This window comes from Eumetopias jubatus, unplaced genomic scaffold, assembly GCF_037043125.1.
Source record: "Eumetopias jubatus isolate StellerSeaLion01/CBP00866 unplaced genomic scaffold, mEumJub1_p1.0 scaffold_6, whole genome shotgun sequence".
NCBI lineage: Eukaryota > Metazoa > Chordata > Mammalia > Carnivora > Otariidae > Eumetopias > Eumetopias jubatus.
In genome coordinates, this window is record NW_028274812.1 from 136612854 (window position 1) to 136631457 (window position 18604).

An 18604-nucleotide genomic window follows, 5' to 3' on the forward strand; every position below is an offset into this window, starting at 1 on the left:
AATAAAATTTTACTGAAAAATAAAAATGTGATGACAGTTTAGCAGTCCTTTTCAAAGACATTTCAGGTACTCCCAGATATTGATGGGTCACTGTAAAACCGTGGGAGGGCTGCAAAGGGCTGATGATCATGCAGTTCGTAACAGTTTTGAATCTATCTTCAGGGGCCACAAAAGACTGTTAATATATGTGATATGGGATTATGGAAAGCCTAACCTAAAACAATATGCAAAATCTAAATTTCGGTCCATGAGGAATTAAATCCAAGATTTTTAATAATGACACGAATGGTACATAGAGGGTTTATGTGGGGAGAAAACCGGCAAAATGACATTACTATATTCATTGCTGTTTACGTTATTTTTTTGTTGTTGTTATTACATTAAATGGAAAAACGAGTAGAAGCCTCAGTCTCGGAGCTATGACTACTGACCCTGAAGAAGCAGTATTCTGCTCATTCTTTTATAACTAGCTTGACGGGGTCTTAAAAGGCGATCATAGCTAATAGGATTATTTAAAAGGCTATTTCACTTTGATTAGTGATAAGAACTAGAATAATTAAATTTAATATGGAATCCATTTAACTCTAAGCTACTTGGTTCCTGCAGTATCATGCATGTTACGTTGTTATCCTTAATGTACCGGGGACCAATGAGGAGGAGGGCTTTGAAGCACAGGCTTGGAAACCCCGCTCTGTCCCTTACAATGAGGTGAGACATCTCATCTGTAAAAAAGGACTAACAATGCACATCTTGCAAAGCTGTCAAAAGGGTCCAATGGGGCAAAGTATATACTATATACTTACACATAAATATAAATACGAAGTATACCTAACTTAGCACTTGACAGTAGTTTATAACTGATTATTAAAAATACAGGGAAAAGGGCGCCTGGGTGGCTCAGTTGTTAAGCATCTGCCTTCGGCTCAGGTCATGGTCCCAGGGTCCTGGGATCAAGTCCCACATCGGGCTCCCTGCTCGGCAGGAAGCCTGCTTCTCCCTCTCCCACCCCCTCTGCTTGTGTTCCTGCTCTCGCTATCTCTCTCTCTCTGCCAAATAAATAAATAAAATCTTAAAAAAAAATACAGGGAAAAAACTATAAAAATTAGCTAAGTTCCATAAAAGTCATTTATTTATTTGTTTTTTACAAGAGTTTGAGAGAGAGAGCACACAAGCACACTCACACAAGTGGTGGTGAGTGGAGGACAGGCAGACGGAGAGGTAGAGGGAGAGAATCTCAAGCAGACCCTCCACTGAGCAGGGAGCCCGATCGCACGACCCTGTGATCATACCATGACTTGAGCCAAAACCAAGAGTCAGACAGTCAACCGACTGAGCCATCCACATAAAAGTCATTTAAAACTAGTAATTTGGCATACCAGAAATGATCATGATGTAAACACCTACAGATATAACAGACCAAAATATCAATAAAATTTTCATTTTTTTCTAGCAAACTTACATGCCTAAAAATTATACTCAAAACTATGTTGTTAGACTTAAGATCCCTTACAAATGAGGGGAATTAAACTTTAAATGATTTTGCTAAAAAGAAAATAAGTAATGGAATCAATAACTGTTCTATATTTGAAGACATATATATATTTTTACCTTTTTGATTTTTATTTGGACAGATGACAAGTTCTTTTTTTTATAGATATATTTTTTAAAGACGTTATTTATTTGACAGAGAGAGGGAAAGAGAGCACAAGCATGGGGAGAAGCAGGCCTCCCGCGGAGCAGGGAGCCCGATGCGGGACTCGATCCCGGGACGCCAGGATCATGACCTGAGCCGAAGGCAGTCGCTTAACCGACTGAGCCACCCAGGCGCCCCAGATAGCAATTTCTATTTAGAGTCTAGCTCTCTTGGTTGACTAGAGAACTAATGAAACCAGAAACTTGAATGAAATGACTTGATACCTAGTCAGGCCAATTCATTTCTCATGGAGAGAAATTCTCTTCTAGATACACACTGAACTTGCCATCCTAGTTCATTCTTGTGTTAATAAAATGGCGACCAAGTGAAGCATGTGACTGGTTTAGTACCAAACCTGGAACTACTACTAAGAAACAAACTAGGGGCGCCTGGGTGGCTCAGGTCATGATCTTGGGGTCCTGGGATCGAGACCCATGTCAGGCTCCCTGCTCAGTTAATCTAGATCTAAAATGCTTGGGAGACTCAGTGGCCATTTCATTGCTACCACCAAATTTGTATTTATGTTCTCTCCTCTACAAAGTTAAAGCTCCTGAGTACTTTAAGAATCCAGTTTAGGGGTGTCTGGGTGGCGCAGTCTGTTAAGCGTCTGCCTTCAGCTCAGGTCATGATCTTAGGGTCCTGGGATCGAGCCCTGTGTTGGGCTCCCTGCTCAGTGGGGAGTCTCCTTGAGATTCTCTCTCCCTCTGCCCCTTCCCCCTGCTCATGCGCTCACTCTCTCTCTCTCAAATCAATAAATAAAATCTTAAAAAAAAAGAATCCAGTTTAACACCTTAACTTAGTATTCAGAAACCTATCACCCCCCCCAGGGTCACAACCTACTTTTCCAATCTCACTACTACTTTCCTTCGGGACCACTCACCATTCTAAGACGACTCATGTACGTTCCTGTCTCTCTGACTCTGTCTACTCGTGAGATGCCTCTGCTTGCCTGCCCTCCCCCTTCTTCTGCACCTCCACACACCTCTGAACCTCACACAGAGCTTATACTCTGATATTATCAACTATTTATATATTCCTGCGATTTCTCTCAGGAATCAGTAAGGGTCTTAAGGGTAATAACTGAATGTTTGCATCTTTGTATCCCCTAATACCTAGTCTACTGAATTCAACTAAGAATGACTCTATCCCACTAAAACATCGAATAATAACCAAAAAAGCAAATGTATGATTCATGTTCATCTAACTTAAATATAGGAGCTTATGCTAAATTTTGTAAAAGGATGAATTAAACATGGGCAGAGAAGTTAGAAAACATTAGGCAACACTATGGTACTTTTGTTATTAATATGTCAGACCAGGCCCCTTATCAGTGAGTTAGAGCAGCAAAAGCAATGGAAATTTTCCATTTTAACTCTTAACTGGCTTGAAATCAGGAGTCAAATATAGAAGAACTATCTTGACAAAAATAAATGTTCTTCCTTTTTCACAGTAGAAACTTTTAAAAATCCCTTTAAATAATTACAAGCATATATATGTGATGAGTACTCTGAATATTTTATATTGCATTTAAATGGCAGAAAATGAATGTCCTGGTCACAACCTGCTCATTTCCCATTACAAAATGAATCACGTATGTGAGTTAGTTGGTAACCCAAACATAGAACGCACGCATACAAAACACTAGCAGGGCTCCACGGACACAAATATACCCTCACAAGCTCAAACCTGACCATTTTGCTCGCTACACCAACAGCCTGTGTCTCATTCAGCGACCAGTGGAAAAGAGAGGTGGAATTTTATTGTGAAAAGCCATGTGGGAATGCCTGACAACTGTGCAGGGAAGAGCCTCACAATCCTTGTTGAGAAGACCATCCCGGAGGAAGAGCAATTCTGCTTGGAATTTTTCTTTGTGCCATTTGTTTGAAATACGTATTATCTGCAGTGTAACCGCTTATATGTGAAGATGGGGTGGCACACTAAAATTATTTCATACTTAATGAGTACTTTTCTAACAAAACAATTAGCCTCGAGGAAGAAAGAAATCTTTGGTTGCAAAACCAGAGGTCACAGAGACCAGGTACTAAAAGGCTTCAAAGATCCTTCAAATGCTTACATTACCCTTTTACGTAATAAGATAATACAGCAATGATGCTGCGGTAACAAGGAACTTTAAGAAGTGCATTAGCTTGCAAATGCCGTTATGGCCTGAACGAGATCTGGGTAGCACAGGAAAAGGTGTCTAAAGAGAGTTAATGTTCCTCCTCCCAGAAAGGAACCTGAACAATAAAATAAACCTAGTTCACAAAACACCTGTAGCTGGGGGCAGCCTTCCTGCCAGACGCTCTCAAATTCCATAAAGACAGCAAAACAACAATGTATCAGGTTAGGTCAGATCAAAAGAAAGATACAAACTCAGTCTATGGCTGTCACTATTACAGCACTCTGTTATCTAAGAATTCACAGAATCTCCTGTTCTGGAAGAAGAGAACAGTCTTTTCGAAGTAGGTCACTTAAACTAAGCAAGAGCAAAAACTCCGAGGAGCCACTGACATTTTAAACTTCAATAAAGGAATAGGGTTAGGCTACCCTCTAGTGGAAGTTCAAGAAAATTCAATACTTTTCACACATTTTACCAGTTTTATGATAAAATGCACACTGTGGTTATTTCAGAAGAAGGACGAATCTGGTTGACAACATTCCATTTTTTCTCCTTATACATGATCTACCAATGATCAGAATACGACACTGTTCATCTACCACATTTCATGCTGTGGCTTTGCATTCTACCCAATTTTACAGGATAAGCTCAATTGCGTAACATCCATCCAAACCCTTCTATCAAAGAAGAGTGGTTTTGCAAATTTGCAAAGGCTAGAGAGACTTCCACTAGAACGTGGGCATCCTGATGGCAGGTACCCAGTCCTGTTCAGTGTTATAGTCCCCGAGCCTACAAAGAGCCCCATGGCACACGGTAGATATCTCATTAGGTACTAAGCACTGAGCCGAGTGCTCTCCTTACATCTGTCATCTCGTTCAATCCTCCAACTACCCTCTGAGGCAGGAACTCTCATCCTCTTTCTGCAAAGAAACAAGCTTGGAGCGGTCAAGAAGCCTGCATGGGGTCTCACAGGAAGTTGTGGAACTGGGATCCAAACCCAGACATGAGAGGAGGCCACAGCCCTTATTCTCTAGTTCCCAGCGTATCTTCATCGTTTTTTTTAAACATCAAACTACCAGTAATTATCTATTACACAGGCTTATGTAAGATGAATGGATCACACTCCATTTGAAAAAAAAAAAAATGAAGGGATTATCCAGTCTTACTTCACAATTCCTGGGGGATCAGGTAATCAGGAGTCATATTTATTAAGCCATAGGATAAGGCATCTAAAAGCATCATCAAAGGTTCAGATCGCTCACATCACATAAGTCCTTTACTCTGTAATAAGGGCAGGTAGTCTAGAGGGCAGAGCAAGACTTTTTTAAAAAGGACGCGTAGCCCGGAAGATGGTGGGACTGGCTGAATATGGTATCAGATCTGACAGGAAAAGAGCACAAAGTTCAAAGAAGTTAAGAGAATCCTGTGACTATATACAGGTCAGTTACTACTTCCTAGCTTTTAAAATTTTTTAAATTATTGCTTGACTAAGCCTTAATATTACGTCAAAGTATTAAGGTGATAAGAGATATTTTGAGGCTGCAAAAAAATAAAAGAATCCAGTAGTATATGTGCAAACATTTAAGACACTGGTTCCAATATCTAGGAATGATACATAAACTTAAAGGGCTGATACCCAAGGTCTATAAAGAACTTCTCAAACTCAACACTCAAAAAACAAATAACCCAGTCAAAAAATGGGCAGAACATGAACAGACACTTCTCCAAAGAAGACATACAAATGGCTAACAGACATATGAAAAAAGGCTCAACATCATCAGCCATCAGGGAAATAAAAATCAAAACCACAATGAGATACCACCTCACACCCGTCAGAATGGCTAAAATTAACAACACAGGAAACGACAGATGTTGGCGTGGATGTGGAGAAAGGGGAACCCTCCTACACTGTTGATGGGAATGCAAGCTGGTGCAGCCACTCTGGAAAACAGTATGGAGGTTCCTCAAGATGTTGAATGGAGCTACCCTACGACCCAGCAATTGCACTACTGGGTGTTTACCCCAAAGATACATATGTAGTGAAAAGAAGGGCCACATGCACCCCAATGTTCATAGCAGCAATGTCCACAATAACCAAACTGTGGAAAGAGCCGAGATGCCGTTCAACAGATGAATGGATAAAGAAGATGTGGTCCATATACACAATGGAATATTATTCAGCCATCAGAAAGGATGAATACCCACCATTCGCAATCGACATGGATGGAACTGGAGGGGATTATGCTAAGTGAAGTAAAGCAGAGAAAGACACCTGTCATATAATCTCACTGATATGTGGAACATAACGAATAGTAGGGAGGACCACAGGGGAAGGGAAGGAAAGCTGAAGGGGGAGAAATCAGAGAGGGAGATGAACCATGAGAGACCATGGACCCTGGGAAATGAACTGAGGATCTCAGGAGGGAGGAGGGAGGAGGGGGTAATAGGGTGATGGGTATTAAGGAGGGCACGTGTTGTGATGTGCACTGGGTGTTTTATGTAACTAATGAATCACTGAACACTACATCAAAAATTAATGATGTACTATATAGTAGCTAACTGAACATAATAATAAAAAAATGAATTCATACACTACATTCATGATATAGATATATGTTTATATAACCTACGCCATCAAATCTGGCTTTAAAATCTTTTCCTATTGTAAAGAATATCAGCACCCGGTCCAAGACGTTGAAGTTGCTTACCTAAAAGTCTCAATTTCAAAAACACCTCTCTATGGGGCTTACTCTAAGTCAACAACAGATACGAGGCCTTCAGACTTCCAGTTTTGACTGTCTGTTCTACAGTTAGTCATTCATTACTAAGTATAAATATCAGACAAGGGCGCCTGGGTGGCTCAGCTGGTTAGGCAACTGCCTTCGGCTCAGGTCATGATCCTGGAGTCCCGGGATCGAGTCCCACATCGGGCTTCCTGCTCAGCAGGGAGTCTGCTTCTCCCTCTGACCCTCTTCCCTCTCGTGCTATCTCTCGTTCTCTCTCTCAAATAAAATCTTTAAAAAATAAATAAATATCAAATAACAGCAATACAGTGAAAACCAAAGGTAACATGTATTTCAACTGTTAATGGTAACTGACTGGCAATATATATGAAAACCACCTAGATTTTAGAGGTATCTTTTAAGGAAACAAAATTCACTCTTCAAAAAGAGCTCAATACAAGCATACCTCATTTTATCGTGCTTCGCAGATACTGTGTTTTTTACAAATCCAAAGTTTGTGGCCACCCTGCACTGGGCAAGTTTATTGGTGCCATTTTTCCAACAGCATTTGCTCACTGCATATCTCTATGTCACATTTTGGTAATTCTCGCGATAATTCAAACTTTGTTATTACTGTGGTGATCTGTGATCAGCAGTCTTTGATGTTACTACTGTCATTGTTCTGAGATGCCATGAACCACACCCATAAAAGAGAACTTAACTGATAAATATTGTGTGTGTTCTGACTCTCTACCAATGGGCTGTTCCCCCATCTCTCTCCCTCTCCCGGAGCCTCCCTAGTCCCTGAGACACAACAATACAGAAATGAGGCCTAATAACTGTACAATGGCCTCTCAGTGTTTAAGTGAAAGGAAGAGTCACACATCTCTCATTTTAAATCAAAAGCTAGAAATGATTAAGCTCGGTGAGGAAGGCATGTCGAAAGCTGAGACAGGTTGAAAGCTAGGCCTTTTGCACCAAGCAGTTAGCCAAGTTGTGAATGCAAAGAGAAAGTTCTTGAAGGGAATGAAAAGTACTACTCTAATGATCCCATGAATGACAAGAAAGCAAAACGGTAGTATTGCCAACATGGAGAAAGTTTGAGCGGTCTGGACCAAAGATCAAACCAGCCACAACATTCCTTTAAGCCAAAGTCTAATCCAGAGCCAGGCCCTGACTCTCTTCAGTTCTCTGAAATAAATTCTGAGGCTGGCAGAGGTTGGTTCATGAGGTTTAAGGAAAGAAACCATCTTTGTAACACCGAGTGCCAGGTGAAGCAGGAAGTGCTGATGGAGAAGCTGCAGCAAGTTCTCCAGAAGATCGAGCTGGGAGAGTTAATGAAGGTGGCTGCAACTGAACAACAGATTTTCAATGTAGATGAAGCAGCCTTCTATAGGAAGAAGATGTCATCCAGGACTTCCACAGCTGGAGAGGAGAAGTCAATGCCTGCCTTCCAAGGACAGGCTGACTCTCTTGTTAGGAGCCAATGCAGCTGCTGACTTGAAGTTGAAGCCAATGCTCATTCACCTTTTCAAAAATCCTCGGGCCCTTAAGAATGATGCTAGATCTACTCTGCCTCTGCTCTATAAATGAAACAACAAAGCCTAGATGACAGCACATCTGTTTACAACATGGTTTGCTGAATATTTTAAGCCCACTGTCGAGACCTACTGCTCAGGAAAAAAGATTCCTTTCAAAATATGACTGCTCACTGACAATGCACCTGGTCTCCCAAGAGCTGGTGGAGATGGACAACAAGATATATGTTGTTTTCATCCCTGCTGACACAACATCCATTCTGCAGCCCATGGATCAAGGAGTCATTTCAACTTTCAAGTCTTATTAAGAAATACATTTATACATTTTGTAAGACGAGAGTTGCCATAGATACTGATTCCTCTGGTGTATCTGGGCAAAGCGAATTGGAAATCTTCCAGAAAAAACTCACCATTTAGAGTCCACTAAGAACATTCATGATTCATGGGGAGAGGTCAAAATATCAACATGAACAGAAGTTTGGAAGAAGTCAATTCCTACCCTCATGGATGACTTTGAGGGGTTCAGGACGTCAGTGGAGGAAGTCACTGCAGATGTGGTGGAAACAGCAAGAGAACTAGAGTTAGAGGTGGAGGCTGAAGATGGGACTGCGCTGCTGCCATCTCATGATCAGACCTCGTGAGGAGAGGCTTGTTATGGATGAGCAAAGAAAGAGCTTCCGGAGACGGAAGCTTCTCCTGGTGATGATGCCGCGAAGACTGTTGGAATGACAATGAAGGATTTAGAATATTACATAAACTTAGTTGATCAAGCAGCGGCAGGGTTTGAGAGGATGGACTCCAATTCTGAAAGAAGTTCTACTGTGGGCAAAATGCTATCAAACAGCATCACAAGCTACAGGGAAATCACTCATGAAAGTCAGAGTCAATGGATGAAGCAAACTTCATTACTGTCTTATTTTAAGAACTTGCCACAGCCACCCCACCTTCAGCAACCAGCACCCTGATCAGTCAGTGGCCGGTAACATGAATGCAAGACCCTCCATCAGCAGAAAGATTGCAATTTGCTGGAAACTCAGATGATGGTTAGCACTGTTTAGCAATGAAGTACTTTTTTAAAATATTATTTATGTTAGAGAAAGAGTGCATGAGAGCACGAGAGGGAGAGGGAGAGAAAATGTCAAGCAGATTCCATACTGAGCACAGAGCCCGATGCAGGGTTCGATCCCAGGACACTGAGATTGCGACCTGAGCTGAAACCAAGAGTCAGACACCCAAATGACTGTGCCACCCGGGCACCCCAGCAATGAAGTATTTTTTAATTAAGGTACATAATTTTTCTAGACATATGCTATTACACACTTAACAGACTACAGTATAGTGTAAACATAACTTTTATATAAGCTGGGGAACCAAAAAATTCATTTGACTCACTTGATTGCAATATCTGCTTTACTGCAGTGGTCTGGAACCAAACCCACAATATCTGAGGCATGCCTATATATTCTATTTTAAGAAAGACTTATATGAACTGCATTTCCCAAGCAGAATTAACTAGGAGAGTAATTAGAATTGTAGCAAAATGCATTTAATCAGTAAAGTGGTATCAAAGAACCTCCATCAACAGAGTTTACTCCCAGCTAGGAAAAAAAGAAGGGAGGTTTTCCTATCTGCAAAGAAATACACAACCCATCTAAAGCAAATGACTCAGACAGATGCAGGAAGATAAGCCAAAATAAAGTGGCTAAAAAGAAAATCCCAAATGTCTTGGAGGCTATTTCTCTAGTTAGCTATCAAAGGCTGGACAAGGATCATTACTATACCCACAAGAGGGAAGTGGGGCAGAAGACAATCACAGCTATTTTACATTTCTCTTAAGACCCAGGATCTCTTTTTCACGCCCCGCTTTCAGAACTAACCGAACACTGATACCAGAAGGTAACCAGGGCTTTCAGAATACAGTTCATGAGGGGCGCCTGGGTGGCACAGTCTGGTAGGTGTCCAATTCTTGATTTCGGCTCAGGTGGTGATCTCAGGACTTGCACTGGGCTCCATGCTCAGTTTGAGATTCTTTTCTCCCTCTTCCTCTGCCCCTCCCACTCATGCTCTCTCTCTAATAATAAAATAAATCTTTAAAAAAAAAAAAGCACACAGTTCATGAGACTATTGACAGTTGCCATCCTGTCTCATTCCCCGCTCAGGACACCATCACCGTGACTGGGATCCTGGATCCACATCTTATTAACTGTGTGACCCTGAGCAGGTCACAGTCTCTCTGAGCCTCACTCTCCTGAGCTGTAAAATGGGATGATAATAGCTACTTTTAAAGGGTTCATGTGAGGATTAAAGAGAACGTTTATAAAGCACCTCACAGTCTCTGACATATGATAGGTGCTGTAAATGTTAGTTACTGTTATCAGCAACAGCATCCCAAATACTATTCAGGTCCATGTCATCCACACACACAAAAACTGTTTTATGATTTACTAATTACCGGCTTTGTAAATCATTTTGGTTTTGCTTAAGAAGGGTAATATTGAAAAACAGAAAGAAATGATAAGGTACCCGTACCTTCTTACCTGTAAGACTGAATCAGGTTACTGGCCCGGGAAGTTTATCTCTGGTAGATACTCCTACCTCTTACACTTCACTAAGATCTTAAGCTTGGTAAGAGTGAGCCATGATACTATCCTATCATGTGGTACTATCAAACATAAAAGGGAATTTTTTGACTATAAGTCCAAGAAATAAAGAATATCAGCATAATTCATTCCAATGAAAACAAAAAAATATGAACTTCCACAGATATAAATTTAGCCAAACAGGCACCCTGATTTACCTGGATTTGTTTCATCTCTCAAGTGTTCAAGGAGGGAAAAAAAACACATTTCAAGATACGAAGCTTTAGGCAGACCTAATTTTTAAAGCAGTAACTTCCAGAGTATATTCTACAACCAGAACAAAGTCACTATAACCCCTTTTATTTTATATATTTGTACTTTTTTTTTTTAATTAGGTCATGTGCAGCATAGAGCCCAGTGTGGGCCTCAAACTCATGACCCTGAGATCAAGACCTGAGCTGAGATCAAGAGTCGGACGCTTAAACAACTGAGCCACCCAGGCGCCCCTATATATTTATACTTTTAAACTGAGATCCAATGTCACACACACAACCCTGAATCACCCTAAGAACCAACAAATTATAATTGTGTTTCCAGAGCTGAACTGAGGCAGAAAAGGTTAGTGGTATATTTTGGAAATAATTTCTATACTTTAAAACTATTTCCTGTCCAATCCTGTGTTAATCAGACATGAAATTAACTATAAGTAACTCTTTTCCAAAAAATCGTATTAACCAAGAATTTAATGTATTCTTAGAGGGCTTTGAATTTCTATCCTTTGAATGTCTCATTCCTAAAAGTGATATACAGATACAAACATAAAACTCACTCAGGTTTGCTGTCATGGATTCTAAATCTGCTAGTAAGCCGGGAAGTTGTTGGAGCTGCTCCTGTAATTCGACCAGGCTCGCCCTCTTCTTTTCCCAGTGTGCCGAAAGCATAACCACCTCGCTGTCCACCAGCTGCAACACAGAGGAGCAAGGGTAAGGTAAACGCAGATTTCAGGCACAAGGAAGTGACAGTTGGCAGAATGAGAGTTACTCACTGTTATCTTTAAAACCCCTCTACTGAGTATCCACAACAGGACACCCCGAGAAAACTGGAGTTGTTTTCTTTCTTAAAAAAGTACCAACTTAACATTCAGTGCAGAAAACCTCAAATTACTGCTTGTCTCGCTGCATCTTAACTCGGAGAAGGGAAAGTTCAGAACTGACCTTAGAAATCACTTCTAACTATACCCTGTTTTTACGTAAACCATGTATTTGAAAATCCAAATCTAGAAAAAATAAATCAAAAACCCAACACTAACAACTGAAAAGAAAACAAAAACAACCCAAACCACAATTACCAGGTAATTATTTGCTTTACAAAAGGACTTTTTTGAAGAGAAAAGTTACTGAATGCATTTAGAATATATACGATTCAATTTATATTTGACAGGAACACACAGCATTTAGGTAAATAGTACTTGTACATGAAGGAATTAAGGCAAGTGATGGATTCTGGAAAAAAGGAAAATAGCACTTATGTTAACAAAGAAGGAATTCGGATGTAAAGGGCTCCTAATAGCAGGGCTGTGACATACTAGACTAGCCTGAAGGAATGCCAACTTCTTTTACTGAACGTTGTAGAGAAAATGACAGACATCAGTTTCTCCCAGAAAATTCTGTTTTGGTCTTAACATGGCGGGAGGGAAAGGGCTTAGAATAAGATTTAGAAGGAGCAGGGAGAGGTCATCTTTTGAAAACACCACCAATGATAAGCAAGAATTGTGAAAGATAACCACAGTAGTAGAATAAATACAAAGACTGCAAAATTCATTATATAAGAGAAGAAAATGCATTTAAATTTTACCTGTAAATCAGAGTTCACAGTTAAGTTTAAAAAAAAAAAGACATTTTACATATTCCAATAAGATTTTTCTGGAGTTAGAACATGAATACAACAAATTCTTTTTTTAAGACTTTTTAAAAAGATTTTATTTATTTGAGAGAGTGCATGCACGTGCACACACGAGCATGGGGGGGAGGGGCAGAGGAACAAGCAGACTCCCTGATGAGCGCAGAGCCCCATGCAGGGCTTGATCCCAGGACCCTGAGATCATGACCTGAGCCAGAATCAAGAGTCAGATGCTTAACTGACTGAGCCACCTAGGTGCCCCTGAATACAACAAATTCTTACTGAATCCCACTAAGGTAACAAAGAACTTCAGAGAAATAAAAATATCAAAATTAGATGCAAAATTATTTGTATGTGGTTCTAGATTGCTTCGGTTTCTACATTTTAATATTCTAGAAATTCCCAACATGGCAACAAAAGAACTAAACTCAGAGAGGTTAAAAGACGCCTGGTTTCCTTACGGTGACCCCCGGTTCACACACCTCCCCACTGCTTTCCAGCCCACACTGGAGAGAAGACCACGTCACCTCTCCTGGACAAGCTTCTGCTGAGCTGGAGAGGTGACACCAAGCTTTACTCAAGCTGCACTGCTCATTAATTTTGTATACTTAAAAATGCCTATTGCCAACCAGTTTTATAAAGATGCCTAAGAGTAGTTTAAGAAACGCTGAGCAATGCTAACATATCTGGCTGTGCCATAATGAGGAAATTAAGGCTTGACACAAGGATCTGCATTCATAAAATTCATCTGTACAAACGTCTACTGACCACTCCCTGTCTGCCAGGCTCTGTTTAGGCTACGGACATGTAACGGTGAACGAAACAAAACAAATCCTGCCCATTTCGTGTTTATATCCTCGCAGCAGTCTCCCAAATTCTCTTAGCTTCAGTTTTTAAACTCTAAAAAAGAAAAAATAATTTCTATATCACAAGGGCTGATTTGAGGATAAATAAAATCTATTTTTGCTGATATATGATGTATTTTTTTATAGTCAGTTAAATCTTAACTACCCTGGTTAATTAAGTTATTTTGAAAAATCGAGAACAATTTTTTGATATTAACCATTTCTTACTGAAAATTAAAGTGCAATATCAGTATTATAACAACTGCAATCTAGTTCATGACTTCCACAAAACTGAAAATTATACTCTCAATACAGGATAGAAGAAGCATACACAGAAAAATATAAGAATACATTAAAATGCCATTTATATTTAAAAGAATGAGAGACTGAACGGATTCTCAGAATCATTATCGATAATTACGCAATAATATTAAAAACATTTTGAGCATTTTCCATGTGCCAAGCCCTGTGCTAAGCAATTTATATATATTACCTTGTTCAGACCACTTCTACCACCTCCATTTTACAGATGAAGACCCTAAGGTGTAATGAAGTTATCTCTCTTTCCCAAGGGCTACAGTGGACTGAGATCAATCCCACGGAATTTGACACTCAAGTCCAGGCCCTCAATCAGTATTCTAGGGATTGTGCTACAGGGGTGTGTAAAAGGAAGAAGTGAGAAGCTAGCAGAAGAAAATGTTCTAAAACACTATACTTAAACTTTACTTAATGATAAGAAATGATCTATCACAAAAAGGCCAATTTTTCCGCCTCTAAATAAACAATTGTGAATAAAGCCAGCAAACACCAGGAAATCAAATTTAAGCAGTTAAGACAAACCCACGGTGCTTCATTCCAAAATTCCTTCTGGTGGACACTGCAGCAGGAGCATGAAGACAAAAGAAAATGAATACCAAACTCAACAGTTCAATGCTTTGGGGTACTTAATTTCATGTGATTTCCAAACAACTTTGTATGGTAAGCAGGGTAGATGTGGTTATGCCATTTTATAGACGAAACTAGCAACAGAGAAACTAAGTTAAATGCTAGAACACATACAGGAATTCAGCAAAGTGGCAGGGTATAAAATGAATGCACAGAAATCAGTTGCATTTCTATACACTAACAATGAGACAGAAGAAAGAGAAGTAAGGAATTGATCCCATTTACAATTGTACCAACACCAGAAGATACCTAGGAATAAACTTAACCAAAGAGGCAAAGGATCTGTACTCTGAAAACTATAGAACACTCATGAAAGAAATTGAAGAACAAAGAAATGGAGAAATGTTCCATGTTCATGGACTGGAAGAACAAATATTGTTGAAATGTCTATGCTACCCAGAGCAATCTATACATTTAATGCAATCCCTATCAAAATACCATCAACATTTTTCGCAGAGCTGGAACAAATAATCCTAAAATTTGTATGGAACCAGAAAAGATCCTGAATAGCCAAAGTAAAGTTGAAAAAGAAAACCAAAGCTAGAGGCATCACAGTTCTGGACTTCAAGTTCTATTACAAAGCTGTAATCATCAAGACAGTATGGTACTGGCACAAAAACAGACATAAAGATCAATGGAACAGAACAGAGAACTCAGAAATGGACCCTGAACTCTATGGTCAACTCATCTTCAACAAAGCAGGAAAGACTATCCAGTGGAAAAAAGTCTCTTCAATGAGTGGTATTGGGGAAATTGGACAGGCACATGCAGAAGAATGAAACTGGACCATTTCCTTACACCATATACAAAAATAGACTCAAAATGGATGAAAGACCTAAACGTCAGACAGGAAATCATCAAAATCCTTGAGAACACAGGCAGCAACCGCTATGACCTCGGCCTCAGTAACTGCTTGCTAGACACATCTCCAAAGGCAAGGGAAACAAAGGCAAAAACGAACTATTGGGACTTCATCAAGATAAATAGCTTTTGCACAGCAAAGGGAACAGTCAACAAAATCAAAACACAACCGACAGAATGGGAGAAGGTATTTGCAAATGACATATCAGATAAAGGGCTGTATCCAAAATCTATAAAGAACTTACCAAACTCAACACCCAAAGAACAAATAATCCAGTCAAGAAATGGGAAGACATGAACAGACATTTCTGCAAAGACGACATTCAAATGGCCAACAGACACGTGAAAAAGTGCTCAACATCACTTGGCTTCAGGGAAATCCAAATCAAAACCTCAATGAGATACCACCCCACACTAGTCAGAATGGCAAAAATTAACAAGTCAGGAAACGACAGATGTTGGCGAGGATGCAGAGAAAGGGGAATCCTCCTACACTGTTGGTGGGAATGCAAGCTGGTGCAGCCACTCTGGAGAACAGTATGGAAGTCCCTAAAAAAGTTGAAAACAGAGCTACCCTATGACCCAGCAATTGCACTATTAGGTGTGTACCCCAAAGATACAAATGTAGTGATCCAAAAAGGTACGTGAATCCCAGTGTTTACAGGAGCAATGTCCACAATAGCCAAACTATGGAAAGAGCCCAGATGTCCCCTGACAGATGAATGGATGAAGATGTGGTATATATATATATATATACAATGGAATAGTACTCAGTCATCAAAAAAATGAAATCTTGCCATTTGCAACAACATGGTTGGAACTAGAGGGTATTATACTAAGTGAAACACGTCAGAGAAAGACAATTATCATATGATCTCACTCGTGGAATTTAAGAAACAAAACAGAGGATCACAGAGGAAGGGAGAAAAAAGTAAAACAAGATGAAATCAGAGAGGGAGACAAACCATAAGACTCTTAATCACAGGAAACAATCTGAGGGCTGCTGGAGGGGAGGGGTTGAGGGCATGGGGTAACTTGGTGACGGGTATTAAGGAGGGCATGAGATGTAATGAGCATTCAGTGTTATATACAAGTGATGAACTGCTGAACTCTACCTCTGAAACTATCAGTACACTATATGTTAATTGAATTTAAACAAAAAAACAAAAATTTTTAAAAAAGATTTTTCAGGTACGTGTGCACACACGAGAGAGAGAGAAAGAGAGAGCGCGCGAGTGGGCGCACTAGCCAGCATGTGCACGCTGGGGAAAGGGGCTGAAGGAGAGGGAGAGGGAAAGAGGGTCTTAAGCAAATTCCACGCTGAGCGTGGAGCCCGATGCAGGGCTTGATCTGACAGGCAGCAACCTCAGGACCCTGAGATCACAATCTGAGCTGAAACCAAGAGTCAGACGCTTAACCAACTGTGCTACCCAGGCACCCCTAAATTTTCATTTTAAAGCTGAGTACTGTATTTCTGGAAAGCAACAGTGGCACTTTTGATAAGATGTGGATCTTAAAATAACTCTATGAATAAATTTAAGATCCCCAAATAGCATAAACTCAACAACATATCTTACAAGAAATTCTTTCTCCTATATATTTTATTATAAAATACTTCTTACAATCAAAAGAATTATTTGTTAAAGCTCCTCTACAGGATACGGTCTTCACTGAACACTGTGGGACTCATCCATGCTGATTCACACAGTTGCAGTTCACTAATTTTCACTGCTGTATGGTATTTGATTTTATGAATAACACTGTAATTTATTCTGTAGATGGGACTGTGTGACTGTCTAAAGTTTCAAAAAACCTGCTCAAACATTCTGGTACAAATCTCCTGCTGCACACGTGCAAGTTTCACAAATGAGTTACAGATGCATCCGAGGTACTGCTCTCATCTGACAAGAGTGGCTCAACGGGACTTGGGGTCATCAGACCGCCCCAGTCTAGCTACCTCTGACTTCAAGTAGCATCATCTGTACTATGTAAAAAATACCTTGGCAACATTACCAGAGGGAAGTATGTGCCACACCAGTATTATCAGGGGAAAGCTTGAGATGCAATGCTCTGGAGATATCCCCCGGAGCACAGCTGCTGTTGGAGAGGTACCTCCAACTTCAACTCCTACTTAATGCCAATGCGTGTTTTCTTTTTTTTTTAAATTTTTTAAAAAGATTTTCTTTATTTGACAGAGAGAGAGAGAGAGAGAGAGCACGAGTAGGGGGAGTGGCAGGCAGAGGGAGAGGGAGAAGCAGGCTCCCCACTGAGCAGGGAACCTGATGCAGGACTTGATTCCAGGACCCTAGGATCATGACCTGAGCTGAAGGCAGACGCTTAACTGAGCCAGCCAGGTGCCCCACCAATATGTTTTCTAATGCAATTGTGGCAATGGACGTAACTCCCTGGTTCTAGCTGCTCCTCATCAGGTTTTTTCCCAGGGAAGAAACCAAAACAGTCCTCTGCAAAATGACCATCCGCACAGAAACTCAAGTCTTAAATTTCTGATAATCTAATGATTATAAATTTGTGGTTTCAACGTGTATTTCTTTGATTTCTAATCATCTTGAAACACATTTTCATGTTTATTGGCCACTCCTATTTTTTCTCCTATAAAAAGCCTGGTCATATCTTTTGCTCCCTTCTGCCCTCTTTTTATTGGTTTGTATATGCTGCTCATACTTCCTGAACACTTGTGTCCTCTGTTTTATCAACTGCTTAACTTTTTTGTGGTGTTGTTTAATGAGTAGAAGCCCTGATAAAAACTATCAATATTTTTGATTGGTGCTTTTTATGCCTTCCTTAAGAAATCTTTCTCTACTCTGAGGTCTTAAAGGTCTTCCACTGTTTCCCAAAAGATGTCATTTCCCTTTCACATTCAACTCTGAGGGAGCCAAAATGTGAATCAAGTTCTTCATCTACTCTTATTCAATATTATACTGGAGGTTCTACCCAGTGTAAAAAGACATGATGGAGAGATGGAAGTTGTACACATTAGGAGGGAAGAAATTAAAACCTACCATCTACACAAAAGAATTCCCACACCCAAATACAAATTATTAGAAATGAGGATTTAGGGGCTCCTGGGTGGCTCAGTTGGTTAAGTGTCTGCCTTCAGCTCAAGTCAATGATCCTGGGGTCCTGGGATCGAGCTCCAAGTCGGGCTCCCTACTCAGCTGGGAGCCTGCTTCTCCCTCTCCCTCCCTCTGCCCCTCCCTTCTGCTCATGCTCTCTCCCTCTCTCTCAAGTAGATAAATAAAATCTTAAAAAAAGAAAGAAAAGAAAGGATTTAGCAAGATGGTTGAATATGGGATCAATGCACTGCAAGTCAAATACTGCAGGTTTTGGCAGATATCAGGACAAAGAAGTTATCTTCTACAAAAACCTGCTAAATCATTTTAC

At 40.2% G+C, this 18604-nt stretch overlaps 1 protein-coding gene across 1 annotated transcript in view; it reads right to left on the bottom strand.

Annotated features, from left to right (window-relative positions):
- Window positions 1-18604, bottom strand: part of DTNBP1 (dystrobrevin binding protein 1) — a 121750-nt gene that overhangs the window by 81342 nt on the left and 21804 nt on the right. Inside the window, exon 5 of the mRNA XM_028107443.2 lies at window positions 11482-11614. Within this exon, the coding sequence (XP_027963244.1) occupies window positions 11482-11614 (133 nt within the window). The remainder of the gene's footprint in view (window positions 1-11481; window positions 11615-18604) is intronic.